At 39.5% G+C, this 25,791-nt stretch overlaps 2 protein-coding genes across 9 annotated transcripts in view; one reads left to right on the forward strand and one right to left on the reverse strand.

Moving 5' to 3' along the window:
* Positions 1-312: 312 nt before the first annotated feature.
* cfap300 (cilia and flagella associated protein 300) lies at positions 313-2,617 on the forward strand. Its single transcript, XM_067501624.1, has 7 exons — positions 313-653; positions 788-869; positions 1,046-1,115; positions 1,238-1,395; positions 1,479-1,651; positions 1,774-1,840; positions 2,231-2,617. Exons 1-7 carry the CDS (start codon positions 544-546, stop codon positions 2,360-2,362), a joined length of 792 nt encoding a protein of 263 aa, XP_067357725.1. The 5' UTR covers positions 313-543; the 3' UTR covers positions 2,363-2,617.
* Positions 2,618-4,481: 1,864 nt separating this feature from the next.
* The window catches only part of LOC137125690 (potassium voltage-gated channel subfamily KQT member 4), a 39,282-nt gene continuing 17,972 nt past the window's right edge, over positions 4,482-25,791 (reverse strand). The window contains exons 2-15 of one of the 8 annotated variants that reach the window (XM_067501556.1): positions 18,502-18,592; positions 17,113-17,239; positions 16,820-16,995; positions 16,171-16,296; positions 15,445-15,555; positions 15,274-15,369; positions 15,076-15,164; positions 14,394-14,519; positions 13,334-13,390; positions 11,353-11,579; positions 11,165-11,264; positions 6,960-7,091; positions 6,500-6,638; positions 4,482-6,217 (exon numbers count right to left, since the gene is read on the reverse strand). In XM_067501556.1, coding sequence (XP_067357657.1) covers positions 6,014-6,217; positions 6,500-6,638; positions 6,960-7,091; positions 11,165-11,264; positions 11,353-11,579; positions 13,334-13,390; positions 14,394-14,519; positions 15,076-15,164; positions 15,274-15,369; positions 15,445-15,555; positions 16,171-16,296; positions 16,820-16,995; positions 17,113-17,239; positions 18,502-18,592 — 1,801 coding nt within the window. In that variant the 3' untranslated portion in view covers positions 4,482-6,013. Of the gene's footprint in view, positions 6,218-6,499; positions 6,639-6,959; positions 7,092-11,164; positions 11,265-11,352; positions 11,583-13,333; positions 13,391-14,393; positions 14,520-15,075; positions 15,165-15,273; positions 15,370-15,444; positions 15,556-16,170; positions 16,297-16,819; positions 16,996-17,112; positions 17,240-18,501; positions 18,593-25,791 lie in introns of all 8 variants that reach the window. The other 7 variants (XM_067501546.1, XM_067501585.1, XM_067501603.1 and 4 more) reach the window with 7 other exon arrangements.

Raw genomic sequence — 25,791 nt, forward strand, 5'->3', positions numbered from 1 at the left:
AGATAAATAGAGGATTAACATAACACATTCTCTTAAAAAATCTGATCCCAATAGAAAATTACTGAATTGTCACAAAGGATATTTTGGCAGGAAATCTAATAGCCAAGAGGCCAAGAGCTAAATTCCAATACAGATGTAGATGAGATGCGACACTACAGTGGAAAAATTGTTAAAAATGTTTTGAAAATACACACCAGAAACAGGACGTTTTGAAAACGTGTCCTTTTTGGATAAAAGCAGGACGATGTCGCCCTCTTGTGGGGAAAAAGTTCGTTTACCTATTTACTATGATTAGAGACATAATTGTTTCTATAAATCTCTGAAGACAGTTTTAGATTAAGTGACTGGTAAAACAGCTGCTGATGACAAAAACCTGATATTACAAACTAAATGAAGAGAAGAAGATTCCAGCATTAGCTAGCGTAGCCTCAATCGTCTGTTGTCAAGGAAACCGGTACACAAATCGAAGACGTGGTGACTTAACAGGACTACTCACTTGTTTGCATTCTTGTATTTTTTTAGGCAGTTGAATAACTGGCAAACATGGCAGGAGACAAATGCGCGGCGGAGCAAAGTTTTTATTTTTCTCCTCTTTCCTCCAAGACGTTCTCTTTCCTTCGGAACAAAGATACTTTAAAATTGTTAATGAAATGGTAACGTTGTAAATGTAGCCAGCAAAAATACCACATTAAGCTGTGATCCCCTTCTCTCTAATGTTTGTTGTCTAGATCTTACAGAAACCAGCCGTGGCAAATGTTATCCAGTAGATATCTGTGGTCAATTTCAGGTCCATGCTGGGAAGGATTTCCGCTCAGTCTTACAGCTTTGATCAGAGCTTTTGTCCTTACAACAGTGAAACGTTTGCATTGGTGAGATACGTGCTAATAAGCTACTATAGACACTGTGCTGTTTAAAATGACAATATGGGCTAACTTAATTTAGAGCTCAAAGAATGGTCGTTACTAAATACAAGGTATTAGTCATAAAGTATATCCATGTGTCTAATCATATTTGAATGCTTGTTGATGTCACTGTGTATATGTAGTGTTTCTTCAGAGACCCTCAAGTTGTATCCAGTCTGACAAAGATGGATGCTGCAGTCTGGGTACCTCTTGGTATGCTATGTTCCCCAGAAAAGCTTTTGATCATAAATAGTAGGAAATGGATCGCGTCTGCTGGATTGTACCCGTATCTCTGTGGAATGTTTCTAACGCGTGTGCGTGTGTGTGTGTTACAGACAAGCCTGTGGTCTCTGTTGATGTTGAGGTGGTGCCGTGCACTTCAGTCTCCATGGAGCTGTTTGACCCACTCTACCGTTGTGGGATCCTGAGGCCCTCTGGACAAGTAGTTAAATGCTTTCATGATGTCTACCCTGACTATAATGAACTAAGACAGGTGCTTCTCTGTTTTATCTATCTTTGTATCTGTATCTTCTTTTTTGACATGCAGTCCGCTCAAGTCTTCCTCTGTTTGTCCAGATGTTACAGGACGAGGACTCTGAACATTACTATGTAGTTGGGAGGGAGTCGCGTGGAGAATTTCTATTTCGCCTCTTCAAACACCTGTGTCTTGGAGGGGAGCTGTGTCAGTATGAAGACACCATCGATCCATACATCAGCACCACAAAGGATATGTACAAAGACCTTATCAGGTGCGGATACTCACTTGCACACTGTCTTCAAATCTTTGAGAATACTGTAATTGACCAGGTTTACTTCCATACATGCACTTATTTCGTGCCTGTAATCAAGCTGTTATTCCTTCATGTTGCAGTGTGCAGAAGGACCCAGAGACCAAGAAAATCAGTGTTATCTCCACAGTACTTAAAGTCTTTGCCTACGTAAGTAGTATTATTTAGTAGTATTATTATTATAGTAGTAGTATTTTTTTTTTTTTTTTTTAAAAAAAGGAAAACCAGACCTTTAACTCCTGTGTACTACCTTAGTAGTAGACTTTTATCACAGTACCATTGAGAACATCATTAGCAGCTGCATCTCAGTGTGGAACCTGCTCCGTGTCAGACCACAAAGCCCTCCAGCAAGTTGTTATAAGCCGCCTACTGCATCACTTGCACCCAGCTCTCCACTATCAAAGACATTCATCCATCACATTGTCTGTGCATCACATCCTCATCATGGACATGGCTCTTGTTTGGCAGGTGTTACAGGGATGTCCACTCTCTGTTGTTTCCACATATCTTAAACTGTTTAATTTATACCCTGTACTGTAGGACGAGGGGGGACGAGGTTACCCTGGAAGACAAGATGAGAAGCAGACGTTTGCCTATTTGATTGTAGACCCTTTCAAACGACACGTGACCTTGTTCTGCCACATTTATGGTGTTGGAAACTTCACACCGTGACAGTGAAGACCTGGTAACTGTTCTATTGCTTGGATCCTGTTAGACTTGACAGTGGATGCAGATTCATGTCAGAGAGGGAGTTTTATCTTAACAGACAAGTTCAGTCTGTGAATTTGTGATTGTGACAAAATACGATTCCCAGAGAAATTTATAAAAGGCAAATGAGTCATTTTTGTTCTTAAACATATGCTAATAAGAGTCATTTTTTTTAAAACTGCTGAAAACATTAAAACAAGTGCCTGCCTTTATAGGTAATGGTGAGCTTCTTTATTTCTTAGATCCCCAATTGTTAACAATTGCGCTGCAGTCATTGATCTTAAAAAAAAAAAAAAAACTTTTAATCATTTTAATAAGTGTATTCTGTTAAAAAAAACATTAGTTTTGTTTAAAAAAAAAGAGAGAAAAAAATACCAGTCAACATACAGTCCAAAGAGCTTTATTGAAACAAATAAATTATTAAGTTAGTCAAGTGAGCTAATTTTATCCTTAGCAGATACTGTACATATTTTTGTATCTCTTTAAAAGATCAAATAGAGGTGTATATTAGGTTAGAAAATAAAATAAGCATCTTTTTCATCAACCACTAGCTACATCAATTATAATCGGAAGACATTGTTACATTAGCATTTTGCTTATTGCTCTGATCAGTTTGTTTTTCATTTTAACAACAGTTTTTATAACTAAGAAAGCAGTTAAAGGGCAACAAGCTGGAATGTCACATGGCAGCAAGTTATTGAAGAACGAATTGTAAGGAGAACAGTGAAAAAGAGAAAAGAGATCGTGCAGATTAAATCATGCATAGCATTTAGTCAGTTAGACCATCAGTAGCTGTTTCACATACTTTGTTTCTTAGACTAGCGCCCCCTAGTGGCCTCAGAGGTAGTTGTGTGGAAGCCTTTCTGATCTATGTGACATGCTTACAAAAGGTCACGTGCCTGTAAAGATTCTTTTGATACAAATCAAATGTCCATGCTTCCAGCCACCAGATGTGACAGGTGTTAAAAGTACAATAAGAGTGTCGATGTGAAGATGTCTGGGTAAAGTTACGACGATCAACATGAACAAACGTACAGTAAAATTCTGACACAATATCAAAGGTTGCAACTGTCAGAAAAAAAGACCAAACCCATAGTTGTTATATGTGCAAAACTATTTTGTTTGCGTTTCTTTTGATCGAGATTTAGCAAGAACAGCATGGCCGTCCTCGTGTAATATTTCTAAGACAGACTTTGTGACAGAGCGCCACGCCGTACCAGCTACAGAATGAGGACACAGAAGGCACACGTCATACTTTCAAGACTTGGCTCGAGAAAATTTAAGGGATGCTTCCTGTAGTTTGTTTGTTTCTAAACCTGGGGCCACCACTAACAACAACATGCAATACTGTGGTCTCACAGATTTTCCATAAAGCTTAACATTCCACTGGATGATGAAATGACAACACTGTTCAGGCTAATAATGCCTCTAAGAATTAGGCATTGCTAATTTAAGCCAAAGAATAAAGCTACCAAGCTGTTCGTGCTGTATGAAACCAACAGCAACCTTTGAAGTGCCATTTTATTCCTTATGGCAGCAAGAGCATCAGATAATAAATAGAGCATGTACATTCACTGTTTAAAGTCCGCGTTGAATGGAAATGTGGAGCACCTGAGTCAGCTCGCTTGGCTGCACAAAATAAATGAATCACTTGCAGAGAGGAAATATTTTCACTGGCCAAAAACAGTATGGAGGATGTTTTCTCAGTCAAAGCTGGCAGTAATTGTTAAAAATATATATATATATATATATATATATAACTATGACCTCTGTGAATCATGTGCATGTGTGAATCAGATCAGCTGTGTGTAGTTACAGTTGTGTCACCCATGATTCAACTTGACAAAAATGCTATTTAAAAGACATCTAACTGATATTAAACATATATTAACTTAAAACCTACATTCAATCTAACAACTCAATTAAAAAACAAGATATCTGCTGTAATAGGCACAAGTGCATGAACAAAATTACAGTAAAGAAAACAAGATTAAATTACATATGAAAAAATGTTTATCATTTGCTTTTAAATAAAAGGAACTGTTTTTATTATTCATATTGTGTGTGTGTGTGTGTGTGTGTGTGTGTGTGTGTGTGTGTGTGTGTGTGTGTGTGTGTGTGTGTGTGTGTGTGTGTGTGTGTGTGTGTGTGTGTGTGTGTGTGTGTGTGTGTGTGTGTGTCCAGTTTCGTCCAAAAGGCACAGAGTATTTACTGTGCATTGATGCAAAGAAAGAACTATAAAAGACAGAGGGGAGTATAGTGAACTGGTTATGACAGTAACCCAACCCTGCAAACAGGCTGTTAGTTTGAGCTAAAGAGCTTCAGTACAATTTCCTAAAACGTGCCTTCACAGGTGAAATGGCCTGTTATTCATGCGTTACACCTGGACGCCTTACAGGTTGTTGGTCGTTTAAAACTGCCCCAAATATGCATGTGGCTTCTAATGACTAACAGTGAGTGTAATTATGCTCCTGTTTAAAAAAAAAAAGTTTTAAAGTATTACTGACTGCCTGAACCAGCTAACATAGTAAATCTGACCTGAGACTTAATGTGAGTGATGTATCTGTGAGGTTTTATGTACAGGACTATTCAAAGGAACATGCATGTTTGGAGGGTGGGCAGCAAGACAGAAGGTTAAACAGCATATTAAAATGCTAATTGATGTTACTGGAATCCACACTGAGGTACGGTAGCTTTTGAAACATTCTAAAGAGGAGATTTGAGACCTATTGAATCCTGAACAGGTAGGAACATTCCTTGTTTAAATGTCAGCAAAACAGGGAATAATGTATTTTTTGCAATTGGGCTTTACGGAGACAGATTAAAACAATTTACAGAACACAGTCACGCATTTCTCTAACTCTGTTTTCATGTGAGAAGTTTGGTTAATTAAAGTAGAATTTACATACTTAAGGGGTACCGTGGATTTTTGGTGCTTTGCCGGGATGGCTGTCAGCCCAGTCAGAGGGAGCGGGTTAATTACTGCTTTTTCTTGTGGTGTGAATGCAAAGTTTGCAGGGAGTGGGGGCCAACATTACATTCATCCCAGTCTCCAAAGTTGTGATTGCAGCACTGTCTGTGTCACATGAATCAAAAAACTTAAGTCAGTTGTTACAAGCTGGTAAAAAAATTTAAATAAGAAATGATTATGGGGGGAAAAAAAAGTTTTAAAAACTTCAAAGCTCAAAGTTGGTTATCTACAATTGAAACTTCAAAGTTGCCATAGATAGTGTACAAACAATGAGGTGAGTGGGTGAAAGCAATTCAGTAGTCAAGTAATTGTTGTTCATCTGTTCTCTCTTTATCGTTACCCTCACTTGTGGGTAGAGAGGCATGTGCGGTGAGCAGCTTTGGCTGAGACTTCTTCTCAGGTGGAGCCATCTGGTGGCTTCTGTCTGTACCAGCTCTGGAAACACATTTACTTAAAGAATGAGTTAGTGAAGAATTAGTGAGATGGGGAGGGGTGTACCAAACATTACACACAAACATCAAATGAGGAGACATTTAGTTCAGGATGCTCAGGCTAGATCGGGTTGCCGAGTGTGGATTCAACAAGAGGAAGACATACTGTGAAGGTTCTGTGTTCGAATGTCCCCGGCGCCGCTCAGCTCACTGTCATTCCAAGTTTCCGCTCTCAGACTGGGAAATGTTGAGCGTGTTTGCGGAGGGGAAGAGGTCTCTTTGGTCCGTGGGGCTGTGGTAGTCAGATGTCAGGTCAGGGTCCAGGAGGGAGGACAGGGTGAAGTGGGAGGAGCCTTTCTTCAGGCACTGTGTGTAAAAGTTGAGCAGGAGGTCCAGCTTGTTCTCTATGGACTGTACCTAAAAAAAGAGCAGGAAAAAAAAATGTGTGTGGATGTTTGTGTGGCATATTTTTCTCTTTTTATTACCCAATATTGAAATAGCTTCTTATTTTTAGCATACAAAAACAAAATATCCTATTAGTTATTTAAGCAGGCTTATTACTAAACCTACATTGCTGAATTATATACTTCTTGCTTGCAGTTAATTGTACTTCACTTTACCAACATTTTCAGGCTGTTTCTGCCAGAGTTTGTAATCATATACTTACAAAGAAACTATATTTCCACAACAGCTGCATACCTGTTTCTCCACCTTGACTACACGCCCCATCATGCTTAGCTCATCCAGTGAGTCCAGTTCTGGCAGAGTCTTCTCTCCTTTTTCAGGACGCACCTTCTTATCAGGCTGAACAGCCCCTCTTCCAATTATCTGGTCCACCCTTGTAAACAAATACAACAGATTGTAATAAATGTAAAGAGCATCCTGGCAAAGATACAGTTCTGCAATTCTTTCAAATTAAAAACAGTACAAAGTGTTAATTAATGTTCTAAAAGTGTGTGCAGGCAGATTGTGCAGCCTTGGACCAAGAAAATAACTAATGCATATATTTTGTAAAAAGCATAAGTACAAAGAAAAAAAAAAGCATGACATAATCAAACCTGTGTCTCAAGCCCAAACACAGAATTAAAGATAAAAACAAAACAAACAAACAAAAAAAAACCCGAACAACTTCAGTCACTTTGATAAACATGAAACCCACCGCATCTGTAGACTTTTGATGCGGCCAAGCATGTCCAGGTGTCCAGCGGAGTACTGTTCAATGACATCTTTAACATCATACGGGCGGAGCGTTTCTTTAAACTTCCTCTTTGCCACAAGGAACTTCAGGATCCTACACACATGCATAAATAATCACTATACTTACCATTATCACACTTTTAAAGTGCCTCACACTGCATATCCACATATATGGACATACAGTAAACCCTTGAAATGATGCAAGGGCAGGACAGCTATCAAACGATTCGGCCTGCCCTGAGAATAACAAGATTAATTACAGTCCGAGTGACCTTATCATCCCCATAAAGAGAGCAGAGTCACCCTCCTTCTAAACCCCAAGGATGTATTGTGATGCTGACACCTTCCAGATACATTTGCTTATCAGAACGTGGTGGTTCAGCAATTAGAGCAAGTCCATAGATAGTAACACACATGCACAGATACCTATATCAGAGCTTTCCCTTGTCCCTGATCTTTTGTCAGCATGACAACCATTTAGGATTATAAATGTTAATTACCCACATCCAACTGTGGGAGGAGTGTTTATCCAGCAGAACTGCACTCATCACTGATTACATCCTCTGGCAGAGTGGTTCTGGTTGGGCATTATAGTGGAAACAGAAAAAGGAAGGCAGAAAGGTTTAGGTGTGTTTGTTTGCGCGTGTGTGCGTGTGGAGTGTGTGTGTGCAAGAGCCTGGGTTTGTTATGGTTGAACATTCTATTCTTTGCTTATCACTTACATGATAAACAGCTCAGAGATGTTTCTGCAGATGAACCAGAAAGAGTAAATGGAATGAGATCAAATATACTGTACAAGCGGTCATCCTCTGATGGATTGTACTACAAGTCAAGCTGGAAGAGACAGAAGTGAGGAGAAGAGGGAGGGCATCCAAGGAGTTTTTTCTGCTGTTTTTTTTTTTTATTATTATTATTATAAAAGGAAATCCTATCTCTCACACCTATATGAGTGAGTCCTGGGATCTGGTTTCCCAGAAGAAAGAAATCATTTCAAAGATCTTGGAAGTGACAAATCAGAAACATCCAGCTGTTCACTACACATGCACATGTATTTGTGTACACAGCCATGTACACGTGCATGCATTTGTGATGCCAAAAAAGTATGCACAACTATGCTGACATACTTGTGTTTAGAAGTATATACACACTCAAAAAACTACAGTCATGAACTGAGCAGGACCAATTAAAGTTGGAACAAAAATTGAACCTGTGATAAATGATGCACAGTTCTGTGTAGTGACCAGTGTTGCAACAAAGAAAAAGAAGATGTGAACGATGGAGGGGTGAGAAGAGGAGGAGTAGTGGTCTACAGCTGGTGCTGTAGCAGTAGTCAGCCTGCTCTTCCCCCTCACACAGCACTGTTTCTTGATGACTCCTGCATTTGGGGTATTTTTGCAGGCAGTCCTTTCTTCTTTTGCAGGTAGATGCAGTTTTTTTTTTTTTTGCCAGGGTGGGTCTCAGGTGCGGGTAAAGAAAAGACTGGGGAAATAGGAGGTAGGGAGGATTTTTGATTGGGATCCTCCACGGGTTTCTTTAAAATGCTGACTCTCTTTCTTGGTCGATGAAACGGTTTTCATAATACATGGTCAGGTTCGAGTGTGGTACTGTAAATCTGGCACAGGTCACTGAAAGATATTACACCTCTCTGCTATTAAGTTGAGATGTCAAAACACAGCGTTTGAGGGGACAGGAAGTGTCATTTGTGCTCCAAAATGCTTGCAGAGCTAGAGCAAATATTTTTGCAACTCAGCAAAAGGTGGATAGTCTGATAGTCTCTAATGGCAAGATTTTAAACATGACTCTTATGCTGACACTTATTTTAGGTGGGGCCAAGTAGGGTGAGAGACTGCAGGCACAAGTCTGATTCTTCACCAGGTATGACTATCCTCTGTACGTGTGTGTGTGTGTGTGTGTGTGTGTATTTACTGACAGAAAAATATACTGCGTAATCATTATACGAGTTTAAAAATATTACAGCTGAAACTCTGCAAAAACTGATGATGACAAATGATCAATGCTTATAAATAGTAAGCAAGTCTAAACCATTTGTTTAGTAAAGTAGGCACTTCATTCAAGACTGCAAAGATGCAGAAATGTTGTGTTTTGTGCAGTAATGGATTTGTGCGTGAGGGCAGTCAAGTTGAGAAAGTAAAAAAAAATATCTAGCTCTGTTTCCCTGTCCTCTCTCCATTCTTCTTCTCTTTTTGAGGCCTCTACCTTGTCCTGTGTACATAAACAGAACACCATAAAAATGTATTCAGGCAGCTGGAGACTGATTAACCACATGCATTTTTCTAAAGTGAAGTCTCAGCACTAAGGCCTGCTGCAAAATTCTGTGTTTCACAGCCATCAATCATGAACCGTGCAAATACGCTGCATGTGTTCGTGTGTGTGTGTGTGTGTGTGTGTGTGTGTTAACACATTGTAACACCTGCGTTTTACACACCTGCACTATGTATAGGAACTCCCTCTCTTATTGTCTGCAGCACAGTGCAGCTGAGGTCAGAGCTATGTGCTGAGTCGTTCAAACCAGAGGAGTGACCTGATCAGTGACCTAACAATATCAAACAACAGACAGTATCCTTTCTGACCTCGTGTATCCTGCCTGTCATTTTCACTGTAAACTATAAAACATATTTGCCAAGGAAACATGAAAACTCTTGCACATTATAATAAATAATTACATACTTGATTTTAAAGCTTGAAAGAGTCCTTATGGAGCCACACAAACATCCCACTACCATAAAAAAAAAATGCTGTGAGAGATCAGCTCTGACACACAGGTCCAGAAAGAGTCATTCTAATCCACTCTTACCAAGCCCTCTGGAGAACAGCCTGGTCTAAGCACCAGATGTTGCAAGTGTAGATCTCAAAGAAAACCCCGACTCGTAGAAAGTGTGGAGGGGATATTTACACACTCAAGCACAGAAGATTGTGTATTTGTACATTTTACACATGATTAATTACCAGTTATTGCATCCATGAGCAGTGTTTCTGCTTTTCTTCATTGTTGTAAGCAGAAGACGAAAGCAAATCATTCCGTGTGTCTAAGTACGTATTGTGTAAGGACATCTGTCACTTACAGGCAGCAGTAACATCAACGCTCGTAATGCATGGATTACAGCATGTAATGACAAGAACCAACATAGATATCAGCAATGCTCTTAATTAGTTGTTATCACAATTGCAATAAACTGTACAGTACCCTCTGTCTCTATACGTTCATACTGTAATATGATTTTCCATTCTACAATATTTGTGAGTGTTCATTTGTGTGTATTTTCTGATAGGCCACCCTATCACACCACCTTACACATGACTGACCTGAATGGGCAGGACTTGCTGAGTCACAACGACAAACCCTGCCTGCATGAAGGCTCAGTTACCTTTCCAAGTAGACATTTCTACTCTTTCAGCTGAATTTGTGCTTAAATGGAGGAGCAACGTGTTCAACTATTAATGCAAATTATACAAGAGAAATGCAAATTGTCCTAATACACATGCAAGGGTTGTTTTTTCTGACCAAAGTGGCCTTATTCTATTAATGACTATGTGGCACAGCAGCTTGAGCATTGGGTTAGGATGGAGAAGGCCACGGGTTTGAATCCCACCACGAACAGGCTTGGCCCTGCCCAGCCACCAAAGGTCACCCTGGTGCCTTGCCATTGCCCTGACCTTCCAGTCAGTCTTTGTTCTCCCTGTGCTTTTGTGGTTCATCTCCAGGTATTTTGGTTCCATCACACAGTCCAAAAATGTAGTGAGTCCAAACTAGGTGTAGTAGTGTAGTAAGCATGGATAGTTAAGTGTGGCCCTAAGATAGAACATCTGTACACTGTGCTCGCCTTACAGATGTTAGTAACAGCACCCTGATAAGCAGTGTATAAATAATTGCTCTTTTGATTGTGGCAGTGCTCACATTGAACTGTAGTGTTTATATTTAGTTTTCTTATGTTTCAGAACTAATCAAAAGGATCCATTGCCCACAAAGCTGAAAAGCAACTTTAATTCAACTTTTTTAATCTTCTAGTTTTGGTGACCAGCCATCTGGGACCATTAAACGGTTCATAACATGTAGATGTGTGCTGCCTTTAAAAAAGACAAAAAACAAAAAAACAAAGGTTCTGCTGTAAGTATAACTAAATAGTCTATTCCTGGTGCGGGACTCACCTTACAGCACGTATAAGTGTCTTTACTGCTGGGATTACCTCCTCCATGGCTACATCAGAATATGGTTTATCTTCTACAGTATCTTCACTGACCCCTTCCACTGGACAAAAGCAGAGGGAAGATATTCAGAGATATTAGTTTAAAGAAATTATTCTTAATAGTACTAATGAATCTAATGTGTTGCCCACCATCGGCAGGAGGTCGGGGTTTAAGACGGAGGGAGGTGCGGAAGCGGGTCCGGTCATTAAAGCTCCAGCTCTTCTGCACTTTCCCCGGACTAGTGACCTCAGGAACATTCTCTTGGCTAGGAGAACGGCGTACACCAGAGCCCGGGGGCAGCGGTGATGCCTTGTTCCGAACATTTTGGGATGATCGGGAATTGTTCATCCTGATCCGATCCCGGAAGCCTATTTTACTGCTGACAGTGATGATAAATTAGTCAAACATCTATGACCACAGTATTCTGCGTGAATCATGACAAGAGTTTTTTTTACAGTGATCATATCCATGACTTTGACCTTGATGGAAAATTAAACTGTGTTATCCTAGACGTTTAGGAAAGCAGCAGCAAAAGGGCAGCCTTAGCTTGTTAGAAATTAGAGTTTGTTAGTAAAAGTAATAATCTTTACAGACTCATTTTAAAAAAAAATAAAAAATATCGACAAAACAGGAACACATACATTTACATTAAGTTTCATTCAAAGACAGACTAGCTGACTTATCACAGGAGAGGTTAGACTACAGGGACCACTAAATATAAAAAAAATGATTCTGCCCTACAGATTTGCTTATTTAATGTGCCTATCATAGCACCTGATTCAGCAAAGCCAGAATGAAACCTGATTCAAGACTTGCAGCAGTGCTGGGACAACAGAAAATGTTGCACCTACATTTAGAGTAAACACATGCTTCCTTAATTCCTTCAACAGAGTGAATAAGCTTCAACATAACAACTTTAAAAGTGCAGCCATAAAAAAAAGCACCTTATTAACTCCATCACTCACTATTCAACCAGGCTCACATGTACCTGGTACTAGGCGACTCCTAACATTGCTGTTATAGCATGCCATAAGGAACCACAGGTTCACTGCAGCCACTTTTATGTTAAAACGCTGCCACAGATCCACAAGGCAATTCAAAGATCATGCACCACGGAGCAATTCCTGCCCAGTTGTTCACTTCAACATTCCTATGATGATATACTCTTTGTTTTGTAGGTGTGTTAGCCAGCAATTAAAACTGAATTTAAATTATTAGGTTATTTAAGTAAATGAAGCATTTTTGTATGAGCAGGGTAAAAATGCTTCAGACAGACTGGAGGAAATAAAGAAGATAGTGTGAAAAAGCCTTTGCATGCCGTCGTGAAATGAAGAATGATTTAGGTGCATTCAGGACTATCTATTTGACAGAATCTTACCATACATGCAAACAAAAGCCTTTTAGCAATAACAAAAACCTTTAAAAGAAATACAGCACAACTACACTGATTTGTTTAAAGGGGTCATGTGACTAATTTGAAATAGAAAAGCATGCTGAATCATTTATACCTTCTCTCAAAGAAGATACAATTAATGAACTACATAAATGAATTGAAAACAAGAAGCAGGGAAATTTTTGCAACTTCAAATAACTGATTTTGTCACTTAATTGTAGATATTGGATGAAAACACATATTTTTAACATTAGTCATAAACCATCAAGGACGTCTGTCGTGTTTTCAACACATGGTTTATCATGACCTATAAGCCAAAGCAACTAAAACAATCCCTCATTTCTCCAGCACCCACAATTCAACTGGAGAAACTACATTTTGGTAAAACAAAAAACATGTCTTTACAGTAAAGACAATTACAACTCAAGTATTTGTGGACCGGCGAAGTGCCTGTATATAGTATTTATTTGGTAGGTAAAAGGTCAAAATAAGAATAATATCATGTTATCTGCCACTATTTGCCATTTTCTTTAGATAATTCTTCTTTTCAAAATTCACAAACTGTGAAAGTTTGACATTTTTAACAGTACCTTAAAAAATTTAGAAAGCCACTGCATCAGTCCACAAATTATTGAGTGTTTCAGGCAAAGTGAGCAGTGAGTGAGTGTGTGCATCATGGCGTTATTGATTGTTGATGTTTTAGCGTGCCCCGTGCACAAGCTCATTGCCGTGGATACCTCTGCTTGCGACCAGCGTGAATCCGGAAGAGACCCCGTTTTTTAGAAAGGAGCTGACTGGGGAGACACACAAGGCAAAGGGAGAGAGGGTGAGGGGAAGAGAGGAGTGGAAAAAGAGGTGGGGTGAAGTAGGAAGAGAAATTCTGCAACACAACCTGGGTCTATGGTAAACCCATGGAGGCTAAATCGTAGCAAAGAAAAAAAAAAAAAAAAAGACAGTGAGAGACAATGAGGTCAGGACAGACATCTCAATAGTCCAAATAGCCCTTTTCTTTCCGGCTCATTACCTTACCTAAAATGACAAAACATACTTCTAAAAAGGCAGTTTTGGATTATGGAGATAGACAGGAGAAAGAAGGTGGATCGGGGTGGGGAAAAACCATGCAAAGGTTGTTGGTAAGGTTTTGCCTGAGTATATTCATCATGAAAGCCCATTAAGCATCATGGTGTGACAACAGCTTCCTCTAATAGAAGTCATTAGCAGCAAAACCATCGGACATACACCATTTACACAATGAGCCCTTATAGCTTGGTCTCATCTTAAGGTTATTGCTAAAGAAAGTGTGGATCTAATGCAGCCAGCCTAGTCTCAGTATTAATACACTTTAACATTCAAGCGCAGCTCATGGCTCGAAAAACAAACCTGCATGGAACGTCTGCCTTCCTGAGAATGGATGAACGATTGAGGATGGATGGCATGAAAAAGATGATGATGGAAATAAGGGGAAAGAAAGAGAAAGACAGGAAGAAGAAACCAGTGACTGAACAGATGGGAGGCGGTGGAGATGGTACGAATATAAGCTAAGCAGACAGAGATGCAGAGCAGCAGAGGGGCCTGCAACACAGTGGTCTCAGTTAAGGATTAGTGAAATATTGTTAAACACAGCAGATGTCCATGCAGAAAGCTCTGAAAGCACCTGTTGGTTACACCTGTTGAATGTATTTTACAAACGCCTGCTGCCACTGCTGATAGTGTCAGTGTGTGAGTATGACTAGGTGTAGGCCTTAGGCCACCTGTCTGGATATGCTGCAAAGCTACGAGGGGTTGCGGGGTCCGTACCTGTCCCCCGACAGATAGGGGGAGCTGTAGGGCCGGAGCCCAGACAGCAGCGTGTGGTAGGAGTTGTGAAGAACCTTCTTGGTGTTACGCTGTCTCTGGAGGTGACTGAACAGTAGCGTCAGTTCTCTGACACCCCATGTGCACAAATGAATAAAAAAATAAAATAAAAAAAAAGACATGACAAATGAACAAAAAAAAAACTACAAATGATGCTCAAAAGAAGAGGGATACTTGAGAAGAATGAAATTATATATGAAGATTCAAATTTAAGAAGTGGAAGTTTTGATTTAATGTCAATGTAAAAAAAACATGTTTATAATGTTCCCCTCCTTTCAAGCAACTAAAAATTAGTCAAATTAATACATATAAGAAACCACTGCGCAGAAAAAAAATTAACTGAAAATTGGTGACAGAAATGTTAAATAATAATAATATTAAATAACAAGAGAAAGATCCACACTATTCATTTTTATTTATACCACCACTAACAAGTTTAATTAAATGGGTTCCTCTGGGATAAAAGGAAACATCTGTAATGTGTGGGGAGTTGTTTCACAATGATAGGATTGTATGAGCGGTGCTAAAACAAAATGACAAACTAAACAAATGGCTAAGGGCAACTACAGACATCTGATGGCTGAATCCATTCAGTGTTGTACATGTAGACTGATGGGGCGCTTACCTGAATGAAGGCAACATACTGTCATAGAAGTACCATGTAGCTGTGAGATAGGAGTGTTTGGCATCTGTAGAGTAAAGACGCCATGCAGCCTAAGGACAGGCACAAAACAAAAACACAGAAGGTCAACATCATACCTGGCTCGTCAATTAAATGGGACTTTAAATCCAAAAATTAAAAGACTCGCAGGGTGCCAGTTACCTGTATCAGGTTGGCAGCAGGCATCCTCCTCTTCTCAAAGTGCTTCTGTCGGTGCTGCTCTTGAACTTTCAAGGCAAAGCCTGAGCCCAGAATTCCCTTAAGGTCAGAAGTAAATTTAAGTAACAAGAGTGCCTAGTATAGACTATATAGAGAAGTATACAGAAGCCTTACAGCAGGAAGAGCAAAGAAGGAGACTCCCAGAAGAGCAAAGCAGGCAGCTAGAAGTCGCCCTTGCCAGGTACGAGGCGTCTTATCACCGTATCCAATAGTAGTCAGAGTAATCTGGTTGAGTGAAAAAATACACACAGACAGAGCGATGGGTCTATCAAAATGCTGTAGAGCAAACAGTACAGGGTACCGACACACTGCAAGTGTCTATAAAAAGGTTGGTATTAAAGCTTTACTAAAGATAGACAATTTGTGTATGGGTCTCTGACCCTCAGTGGTTCGATCTCTGGTCCCAGGTAAAATGCCAAGTGTTCTTGGGCAAGACCCCAAGTTGTTCCCGGTGGGTCAGGTGAGCACCGTGCATGGCAGCCACTGCCATCGGTGTGCGAGTGTGTTTGCATGAGTGAATCAGGAGCAACATTGTAAAGCGCTTTGAAAACCGTGCACACTATTTGCAGGTATAATTCTAATTTGTGTGTGTTTTGTGACTGCTGTTTCCAAAAAAGTATCACATCTACTGTTGGTCCAGCAACACTTTTCAATAGGCATCATAATGTTTATATATCTCTTGAGAAAGCAAATTATCTTTATCAAGGACACAAATGTGTTTGTATTGTCTGTTGTGTGTTTAAATTGCCTTTTTGTTAACAATTACATTCAATTCACAAAATGTTTTCACAGCGAGAGATAGAGCGATTTGTGCGCTTGTGTACATTATGCAGTACTCACAGTTCCCCACCAGAGGGAGTCTGCATAGGTGTTGAAGTCTGAGTTGATGTCTTTCTCTGCCAGGTACACAAGGAAGGAGGCAAAGATCAGGACCAGGAAACCTATGTACCAAGCTGTAATCAACTCCTAAGAGAGACAGAGGCAGAGAGAGGAAGTATCAATCACTCTTGTCAGCAGCAGTAGCAGCATTTTTATAATAATACAGTAATCCCTCCAGTCATTACTGTATCACTATCATCATTATTATTGGCCAATCTCCCATCATTATCACACTTTAACTTGGCTGTACTGTTCTGCTTAGACAGCCGATGTGTTAATTCATCTTCACCACCACCTTCTAATTGTGACCTGGAGTAGGTGTCAGCACAAATGGTAAGCAAAAGGAGAGTTTGGTGTTCGAGAGCAGAAAGTAGCAGCTGAACATCAGTAGACGACTACTACTACTACCTGCTGCTAGTAATCACCATGTCCATCATCACTACCCATTCCTCTTGCTTATATAATAATCCTTGTACATGTACTATGTGGCAACTGTATGTTAGTATACTTTCAAAATGTGCAGATATTATATAAATGCCTGTAAAAGCAAAATGAGTTTAAATATACAGGACATTTGTAACAGGACCATTTAGCAGGCTTTCAATCCCACCTTGCTGTGAGCATAAACTACTGAGCCCAGTAGTTTCCAGGTGCCTCCCCGTCGGTCCATGCGAACCATACGCAAGATTTGCAGGAATCTCATGCTGCGTAGGGCTGATGTGGCAAAGATGTTTCCCTGTGTACCTGCAGCAATCACTGCCAATGATGCCACAAATACTATGAAGTCTACAGAAAAGAAGTTCAGATTACAGACAAGAACAGGAGGTAAGGAGTAGTAAAGTAAATTTTTAAAGTAAATGAACACACACAGCATGTTTTTGATCCCTGTGCACACACACTAACCTATGACACAAAAGGGCTTTCTGGCAAATCTCAGCCGTCCCTGCCATCCCCGGTATCGGCAGCAACAGCCAGCTGCCCAGATTCTGATGAAGTACTCCAACCCAAACACTACAATCATCACAAACTCCTAAAAACCACAAACACACACACACACACACACACACACACACACCAGGAGAGAGAGAAGAGTCAATAACTATAGAAGGTTGTTTGACAGACCTTTCAAAACAAATTTCCACCCAACTACCCAAGAACCTTTGTTTTTGCCATTTAGCCCTTTTGTGAAGACAAAATTGCAAAAGGAAAGTGTTCGTCAAAGACAACATTTAAGCAAACCTTTGCAATTAAAGTACATTTGTCTTGATTTATGTCATTGTAATTTTAAATCATAATATTGTTTCACATTGTATCAATGCTCAAATATTCCATCTGTGTGGCATCTGTTTGCATCCTCTCATGGTTGAATGGGAGAGAAGACAGTAAAAAAAAAAGTAAGGTATCCAGTTTTATCTTCGTAGTTACCGGACATAGCAAGAACTGTAGGTTTTACACTTAACTGAACCTACAAATGTGTTGCTAGCATCCCATTCAAAATGAACATATTAAAAGAAAATTTAAAAAACATCAAATTTCAACATTTGATGATATCTTTGTACTATTTACATACATTTACATAAACAGGCGTCAAATGATCACAGTAATTCAGTTTTGTTTTTATTGACATTTTACGCAGCATCCTAACTCTTCAGGAAATGGAGTTTGCATTTTACAAGCCATTAAGCCACAGTCAAAGCATATTAACACGCCACTCTTTCAGTCTTCTCTGCCTCTCTTACTTTCAGGTTTCTGGACTATATGGGCAGCTTAAGGCACCGAACCAATCTTTCATCACAGCGAATGTTCATGTAAGCAAAGTCCACTAATGGCTGACTCCCTGCTAATGCCCAGGTGATTGATTGAAAGAGTAAACAGACAGAATGTGAAAGTCAAGAGTCCTGCCATTAAATAGCACGTAAAAGATGAGCAACGTGGCAAGAAAGCAGGGAGGAGTTGGTTGATGTGAGGGAGTGAGGGAGTTTCAGAGGGAGAAAGCAAGTGTCCATTACTTTTCACTAAAGTAGCTGAAGCACAGAGGAACAGGGGAGATTATGGAACAGCTATTAGCATTAGTGGATCATGCCTATGATTTCCTGCGCAGTCAACAACACCTGAATCCTCTCACCTGCTTACATGGCTGTCTGTGCCTCCGTCAACAAACAAAGCAACACATACCCAAGCACATTTGGATACAATGCAGTAAGTGAGAGGTTGTAATATAAAAGGACAGTGCAAAAAGATGGATGCTGAAGAATGTAAAAAAGATGGAGGGAGAGGTGGGAGGGATCTTACCAGGATGAAAAGGCCTTGGTTGGCGAATTTCTGGTGGTCGGGGATGGTGGAGAACACAGACAGCACTAGGCAGCTGAACACCAGCAGGAAACTGAAACACACAGAATCTCAAGCAAGTCAGTAAACACTTTTTTTAAATACACCCATTAGAAATAAGAACACTCTTGGGTTTCATTAATGCCTTCAGAGAAAAAAAAAAAATCTCATTAAAAAATGCTTTGTTCACTTTCAGAGTGATTAACCAACAGAGAAAAACTAAATTGCAAATACGCAGGAAAAGATTTGTTGATCCCGAACACAAACACAGCATGCTGAGTCACATTTGGTCAGGGACACGATTCACGACAGTGAGCCCAAGACTACGTGTTTTTTGATACACAAATTGTGTATTTTAGACACACTTCAGTTACAAACTGTGGTTGTTAGGTTAAAAAAAATAACAAAAGATTAATAGGAGCAGATCAGAGTGGTAATGTCCTGTTGGTAGAGAAAGTGCTAACAGTCAAGTCTAATGATGTTCTACATTTTCCTTTGTCAACAAACTCCATGAAAAGACCAAAACCAATATTGAATTGATCCCACTAATAACTTTTGTCTCTATAGTGAAACCCTGAGTTAGCCAATTTCTCTGGACTTCCATTGTTCTCCAAAAACATCAATAAGCCAGTTTTGCAATTGGTGCCATTTTCCTTTATTACGTTGAAAATAAAAATTAAAGTTCTATTCATGAGATTTAAACCTTCAGTAGAAACTATGTGGTGTGGGGCCGATAACAATAATAAACATATAGAATATTTCTTGAACTTTAAAGTACTACTGAGACAGAAATTTATCTTGTCTAGAATTAATGGCCACTCCAGTTTGAGAACCACTCCAGAATAGGACTCGGCATAAAGTCAGGTGATTTGTGCCTTATGTTCAAGGTGCTCTCATTTTAGTGCAAACACTTCATCTCTACCGCAACAATGTTGAGGCAAAGAAGTGGAAGAAGTTTCTATTTGACAAAATCAATCATCAACTCAAGCTCAAGACGAGAGAGATAAAACATAATTTATCTTTTCTATTAGTAGAGAGAAAAAAAAAAAACACTGTCCATCATCTTGTTAAACTACTAAAATCATTATCACAAACAGAGTACATTATAAGCAAAGGGTTATTTGACGTTTGTTTGAAACTTATTTGTCAAAAATAACTAAATATAAATAAAAGTGTAAAACACCTTGGTTAAAAAAAAATTGTTTACATGTTTGTTATTAAATCTTATGGATCATGACAATAGCTAACTTAGCCTGACAGACTCCAGAAGACTGTTTTGTTTCTAACTTGATAAACCAAAGTCCTCATTTGTGGCATGTTTACAGCCACTTAGTAAAAAGAACCACAGCACTGTAACAATATTTTTGTGATAATGATTGTTTAAGACCCTACTGGATTAAAAAAAAAATAATAATAAAAAGGAAAATAATGCCCAAAAAAAGGCAGCAGTGAATTGTATACAAATACTAACTGGCATTGCCTGTAGATAACATGTGAACACAGAATACCAAGGCAGGATTATCCAGGAAGCAGCTGCCAGTGCGGCTGGTCCAGATGTCAGAGCCAACAGTGAGCGGATACTTGTTGGATGCTAAACCAGTTCTCATGGCTTTACACAATAGTGCCCTCTCTCTGTCATCAGGAATCAGAGTAATTATGATGACCTCTGAATAAAGCACACAGCTGCTGCACTGAGAAAGGCCATCTGTATTCATATTTATTGAATCCAAAGACAAATTGAACAAAAAAACACTAAAACGAAAAACATGAAGGTGAAACTTACAGCTCATAACATAAGATTACATGTGTTGTGCATGTTGTGTCAAAACTGAGAACAGGACTGAGAATAAAATGTCAAATGGTAGCTAAAATAAATTCAATTACATTTTTTACTTTACATTTTGTTTATCTTATTCTCATTTTGTGTTTATATGTCAAGTTCTTATGCACAATTTCCTACTATTGCATGGAGAATCTGAGATAAAAGCAATTTCCCCACTGGGATTAATAAAGTATCTGGTAAATGACCACTTATATAGCGCTTTTATCCAAAGTGCTTTACAATGTTGCTTCTCATTCACCCATACACACACCTCGCTGGCAGTGGCTTACAGGCAAGGTGCTCACCTGACCATCTGGGAGGAACTTGGGGGTTCAGTGTCTTGCCCAAGGAAAATAATTTACCAAAACAGAATTACTGGTATCATTATATCATATAGTCAATTGGAGCAGGCGGCTATGCCTCCATTGTACACTGAGTAAAGAATCACTGTTCTGTCACCACATGTGCAAGGAGTTAGTGAATGAGCAACTTCTCCATCTGTTTTTGTTTCATCTGCCTGCCCAGCCAGAGTTTCCAGATGGTGAGACACTACAAAAAAAAAAAAAAAAAAAAAAAAGAAAGTAGATCTTAGACAGCTAGAAAGACACCAAATACCAAGCGTGAATAAACAGACATCCCCAAATTACTACTGCACATTTCCCAGTCCAGTGATGCATGCACAGAGGAGGATTTCTGCTTCAGTCACGGTAAAGTTAGTTTAAAATGCACTGTTTGCAGAGAGTCATCTGAGTGCCTTTTTCAGTCATTCATCAACTGGGCAATGTGCTGACTAAACTAGCTGTCTTTTTCCCCTCAATTAATTCAAAGCATTGTATATTTCCATAAGGAGGAGATTAGTTGGGGTAATATCTTAGGTGGTTTCTTTCATTGACTTGTGGTTTATGACAGGAAACAAGTTGCAGCACAGATAGCTGGATCGACAGCATGGCTTTTACAAAATGCAGACGCAACATTACCGTAAGAAAAAAAAGTCATGGAAGCAATGCTGCCTTTACCTGAATACAATAGTATCCCTTACATGCAGTGACTCCAAACACTGCAGTGAGTTTCTGTCAACACAGCTCACTACATCTGTGTGTTCAGCCAATTTACGTAGTCAGATTAGAATCAAGTAGAATTCTGCTGCTCCCCTCAAACCTGATCTCATCCAGACCAAAACATCACAATGTCTGCCGAGTTAACATGTTCCTACTTACAGTACACTATATGCTGAAGTAGTCTAGCCCAGTAAATGTTATTGTTCTGGGTTACTTAAAACTACGCTGTGAATGTAGAATAATTTACACTAATATTGTATTTCATGTGCCAAAAAGGATGAGAATGGTGATATTCTACATATTGTGATTGTCACCAATCTAAATTAATCTAAAACAGCTAGGATGTAGATTGGTGTTTGCAGACTTAAACTAAACTACAGTGCCCATGTTCATCAAAATGACTCCATATGCAAAAGAGCATGTTTTGGATTTGTTAAAAACTATTTAAGAAATATATAAAATATCATCTTCTGACTAATTTATAGAAAAAGACTTCCGCCATGACGGAATGAATATATATATAAATAAAAAATAAAAAAACACAAACGAATGAAAGTGATGAGGAGACATTTAGGCCACACGTGATGTATGTGGAGAGGGAGTCACATTTCTGCTGAGGGCACACTTTCTCCACCACTACTACCGTCCACCGAGAAACGGACATCCACCACCCCTCCTTCATTTTCAGGGAAATGTCAATTAAAGGCAAAACATCAGTTAAAATTCACCAAATCAGCAGGGTTGGCCTTGTGGGGAAATTGCAAAAAAAAAATCTGCTCAGTCTTGAGTGCTTTGCTGATGTGGATCGACAAAATATCTTGATGCTAAAATGTTTCAATAAAGAATCTGGAAATTAGTCATAATTTATGTTTGAGAGAAGAGACCAGGTAAATATCAGAATAAATGCTGCTTGCATGGCTCAGTCTAAAAAAAACACTGAAGATCCATTGAGACCAAAATATGCCTCCAAATATTTATCGCAAGATGGGCTCAGCATGCACTTCAACTAGACATGTTACCCAACCAAGGAGGAGTGCAGAACAAAGTGAAGTGAAAGCGTGACTCGTTATGCAAATTACAAATTGGGATAGTACAGTAATGCCATGTGGCAAATCAAAAAGATCAACCTGATATAAGATAAATTCATTAATGAAAGTCAGATGCTCAGGAGGTTTTACTTTAATGCTGTCTGCAGTGATAATTGCTCCAGAACTTTGTAGAAAGCATAATGCATGCTCTGCTATACACACACACTCTATCTGACTTTTCTCCAACAGCTAACAGTGTAATTTGTCTCATGGACACAGTGGAGAATCAAGAAAAATGCAAGCGCACACAGAAAGAAGAAACAAAGAAAGAAAAAGAAAATTCTGAATTAGTCACTTTCAAGGTACAATATCTTTCCCGAAAGTCTGTGATCGGTTAGACCACCACAAGCCTCTGCATGTACTCTATAAAGTGCATAGAATTTGGCTCATGGCCTGTAAAGCTCCAGAGTGCTATTCAGCCACTGTTGGAACAGTCAACAACTAAATGTACAACAGCCTACAAGGCAACCGGATTGCTTTAATGGAAGCTGTACAGGGTGCTTTTACTGCCATTTTCCTGTAAGCATACATAAGTGAAAACGGAGATCTCAAATTACTTCAACTGACCTGTGAAAATATTGTAGTGAGATAAATGGGTATTACATAAATGTACATGAGATTGCATACTGCTGCATTACAGTGTGTGTGCGTACACACATCTGTATCTGAGGTTAGCACTCTCCAGGAGTGTGTCCGTCAGCATGCCTGACAAAAGGAAGTTGAGCTGGAGTGTGGGAGAATGCACCTTTAATTCAATCACCACTGGATGATAAAGCAGCTTTCAGTTACAAACAACAGAGGAGCCAGATTTACGGAAGAGGGCGATGAAGAGGAGAGCGCGAAGACGCTGGTAACAGATGATGGGTCGAAGAAGATGAAGTTGTGAAAGTGAGGGATGAAGTTGAACACGAGGGCCATCACGACTCATTACACATGCATCTGTACTTTCGTGTTTAAGTGAGAGGAACAAACCAGTGATCAATGAGGATCTGACAAATGCGTTAATCCATTGACCCACAATCTTTGCACATGATGCAGCTGCACAAATATGCAAACAAAAAAAGAACTTTCACACAGTCTAATTATTGAGGGCACACTTGCAGTGACACCTTCCACAAGGACACACACATAGACACAGACGTGCATCAACAAACGCACCAAAACAGCTCGATTAGAACATGGCGTTTATAGTGGAGGCGGACAGACATATACGTTAACTGATGTCAAATATCACCTTGGAAATGTAGCACTTCAGACCTCTGCTGTGTTTACAAAAGTGTATTCACAGTTGTCAACAAAGCCAACAGCAGCTAAAGTAAGCACAAACAAACAAAAACAACAGAGAGGCACTACAGCACCCTGTCCAAGACAGAGTAAAGGAAGAAACCCGATAGTGGACAGTGTGAAGGTGGAGTGAAAGTGTCATCACTAGAGGAGGAGAGGAGAGGAGAGGAGAGGAGAAAAAAAGTAGAAAGGTAGAAACAGTAAAGAGTTATTAATAGCATATCACTCTCCTTAAATAGCAACTGCAGGAAAACTGTGTGCAGCTTCAGTAGGCTGCAGAGCACAGCACAGTGCACAGTAAGGAGGCAGGTCTCTGGGCCTGTTCGTTTTAGTTACCCCCTCCACTTCTTCCACCTCCTCCTGGGACAGGAAACTTTTGAGGCAAGAAGAAAAACTAACACACAAACAAATAAGAGATGGAAAGTGCTTTTTTCACAAGGAAAGGAGCTGACTGAGCGATTCTGAGGCTCTGGCATTAGCGCATACCACAGGAAGAAAGAAAGGGAAGGAAAAGCGTTGTGTGAAAACAAGAGGAACGCGTTTGTTTTCATCTGCATGCCACAACTCTCTGGAATACTGCATGACTGGATCAATTATTTACATAACGGAGAGAAACAACATTGTGCACTAAGTGTTGGTCACATGCTCAGGTGTATCCCTGGCAGTTTAAGTCATACCCAGCGCTACTGAACATTATCACTTAATAATTTGCAATATTAGGTCCACAGACTTGCGTACATATGCAAAAGTGTTACACACTAGCAATCAACAACACACGTACTGTGCACCTAGACAAGCGCACACACACACCTCACAGTCACCAAGGAGCCACTGACTACCATCGTGTTCTAGTGTCTGTCCAAAGATGATACATTTCAAACAGAGCGCCAATTAGATTGATACATTTTCCTTGCTGGATAATGTCGCTCCCACTTGCGGCAACCACGAAAGTCTCTGCCATCAACACGCACACTGACTGCACTTTCACTCAGGCAGTGTTACATCACATCATATTTGTGTCCTTCGTATCCTTTTGATTCACTGGAACCAGGTATTCCTGTAATTGCATAAAACATCAGGTAGAGAATGGCTTTTTTTTTTTTCCTCACTCATGTTTGTACATGGTTTTCTGTAACACTGACATTACCAGGCCCCTGCAAGTGCCTGACACACTGGATTAACCACAGGAACTTGCAGAATTTTATTCTTGAAATCTTTTGATCGGGTGTGTGGATTTCAGAGATTTTTTACCAGTGACTAAGACTTTGTTTTGTAACAATTCCTTAAATGGAATTTTAAACGGCATTTAAAATTGTTTTAGGCTCTAGCAGTTCCCAGAAATTTATAGTTCCAAAGAAATAATTAGACAACAAAAGTGAGAGAAAGCAGTCGGGCACCAGCTCCCATGGTAAAGGTCCTTATCCTTACACTGCATAAAATATCCAACTTAATGAGCTATGTTCTATGAAGCTACAGAGTTAATATTTTTCATAAACAACTGACAAATATTTTCCAGACCAGCAAGATAAGGTTAGGGGAAAAGTTAAATTAAGTTTCTGAACGCAAGGTTTCAAGGGTTAAGTGCAACAAAAATGACACCTGCAAAACATACAGTAGTGTAAGCATCACAATCATCAGCAATAGCTTTGGCCTTCCACTTCATGGGTTGCTCTTGCTCTGTATATACAAAATATGTGCAAAGATGTAGTGAAATGGTTAAAAGACAGATATACTCTACACAGAATCTAACCAGTACATGAAGTTAAATCTACGTATAACCACAGGAGGAATAAACATATTTATATTAATTAAACACAGTTTCTACATAATTGTTGGTGGGAATATTCAATGTGTTTTTTTCCCCCGCTAAGACTGAACATAAATTATAGAGGATGTAGAGGATTATGGGGGAAAAAAGGCTGGGGAAATGAATCCTCATGATTTAACAGCTGTGCACTAAACTGGAAAAAATGGCGACCATCATAAAGACCCATATGAGCTT

The sequence above is a fragment of the Channa argus genome, chromosome 1 (genome assembly GCF_033026475.1).
Source record: "Channa argus isolate prfri chromosome 1, Channa argus male v1.0, whole genome shotgun sequence".
Taxonomy (NCBI): Eukaryota; Metazoa; Chordata; class Actinopteri; order Anabantiformes; family Channidae; genus Channa; species Channa argus.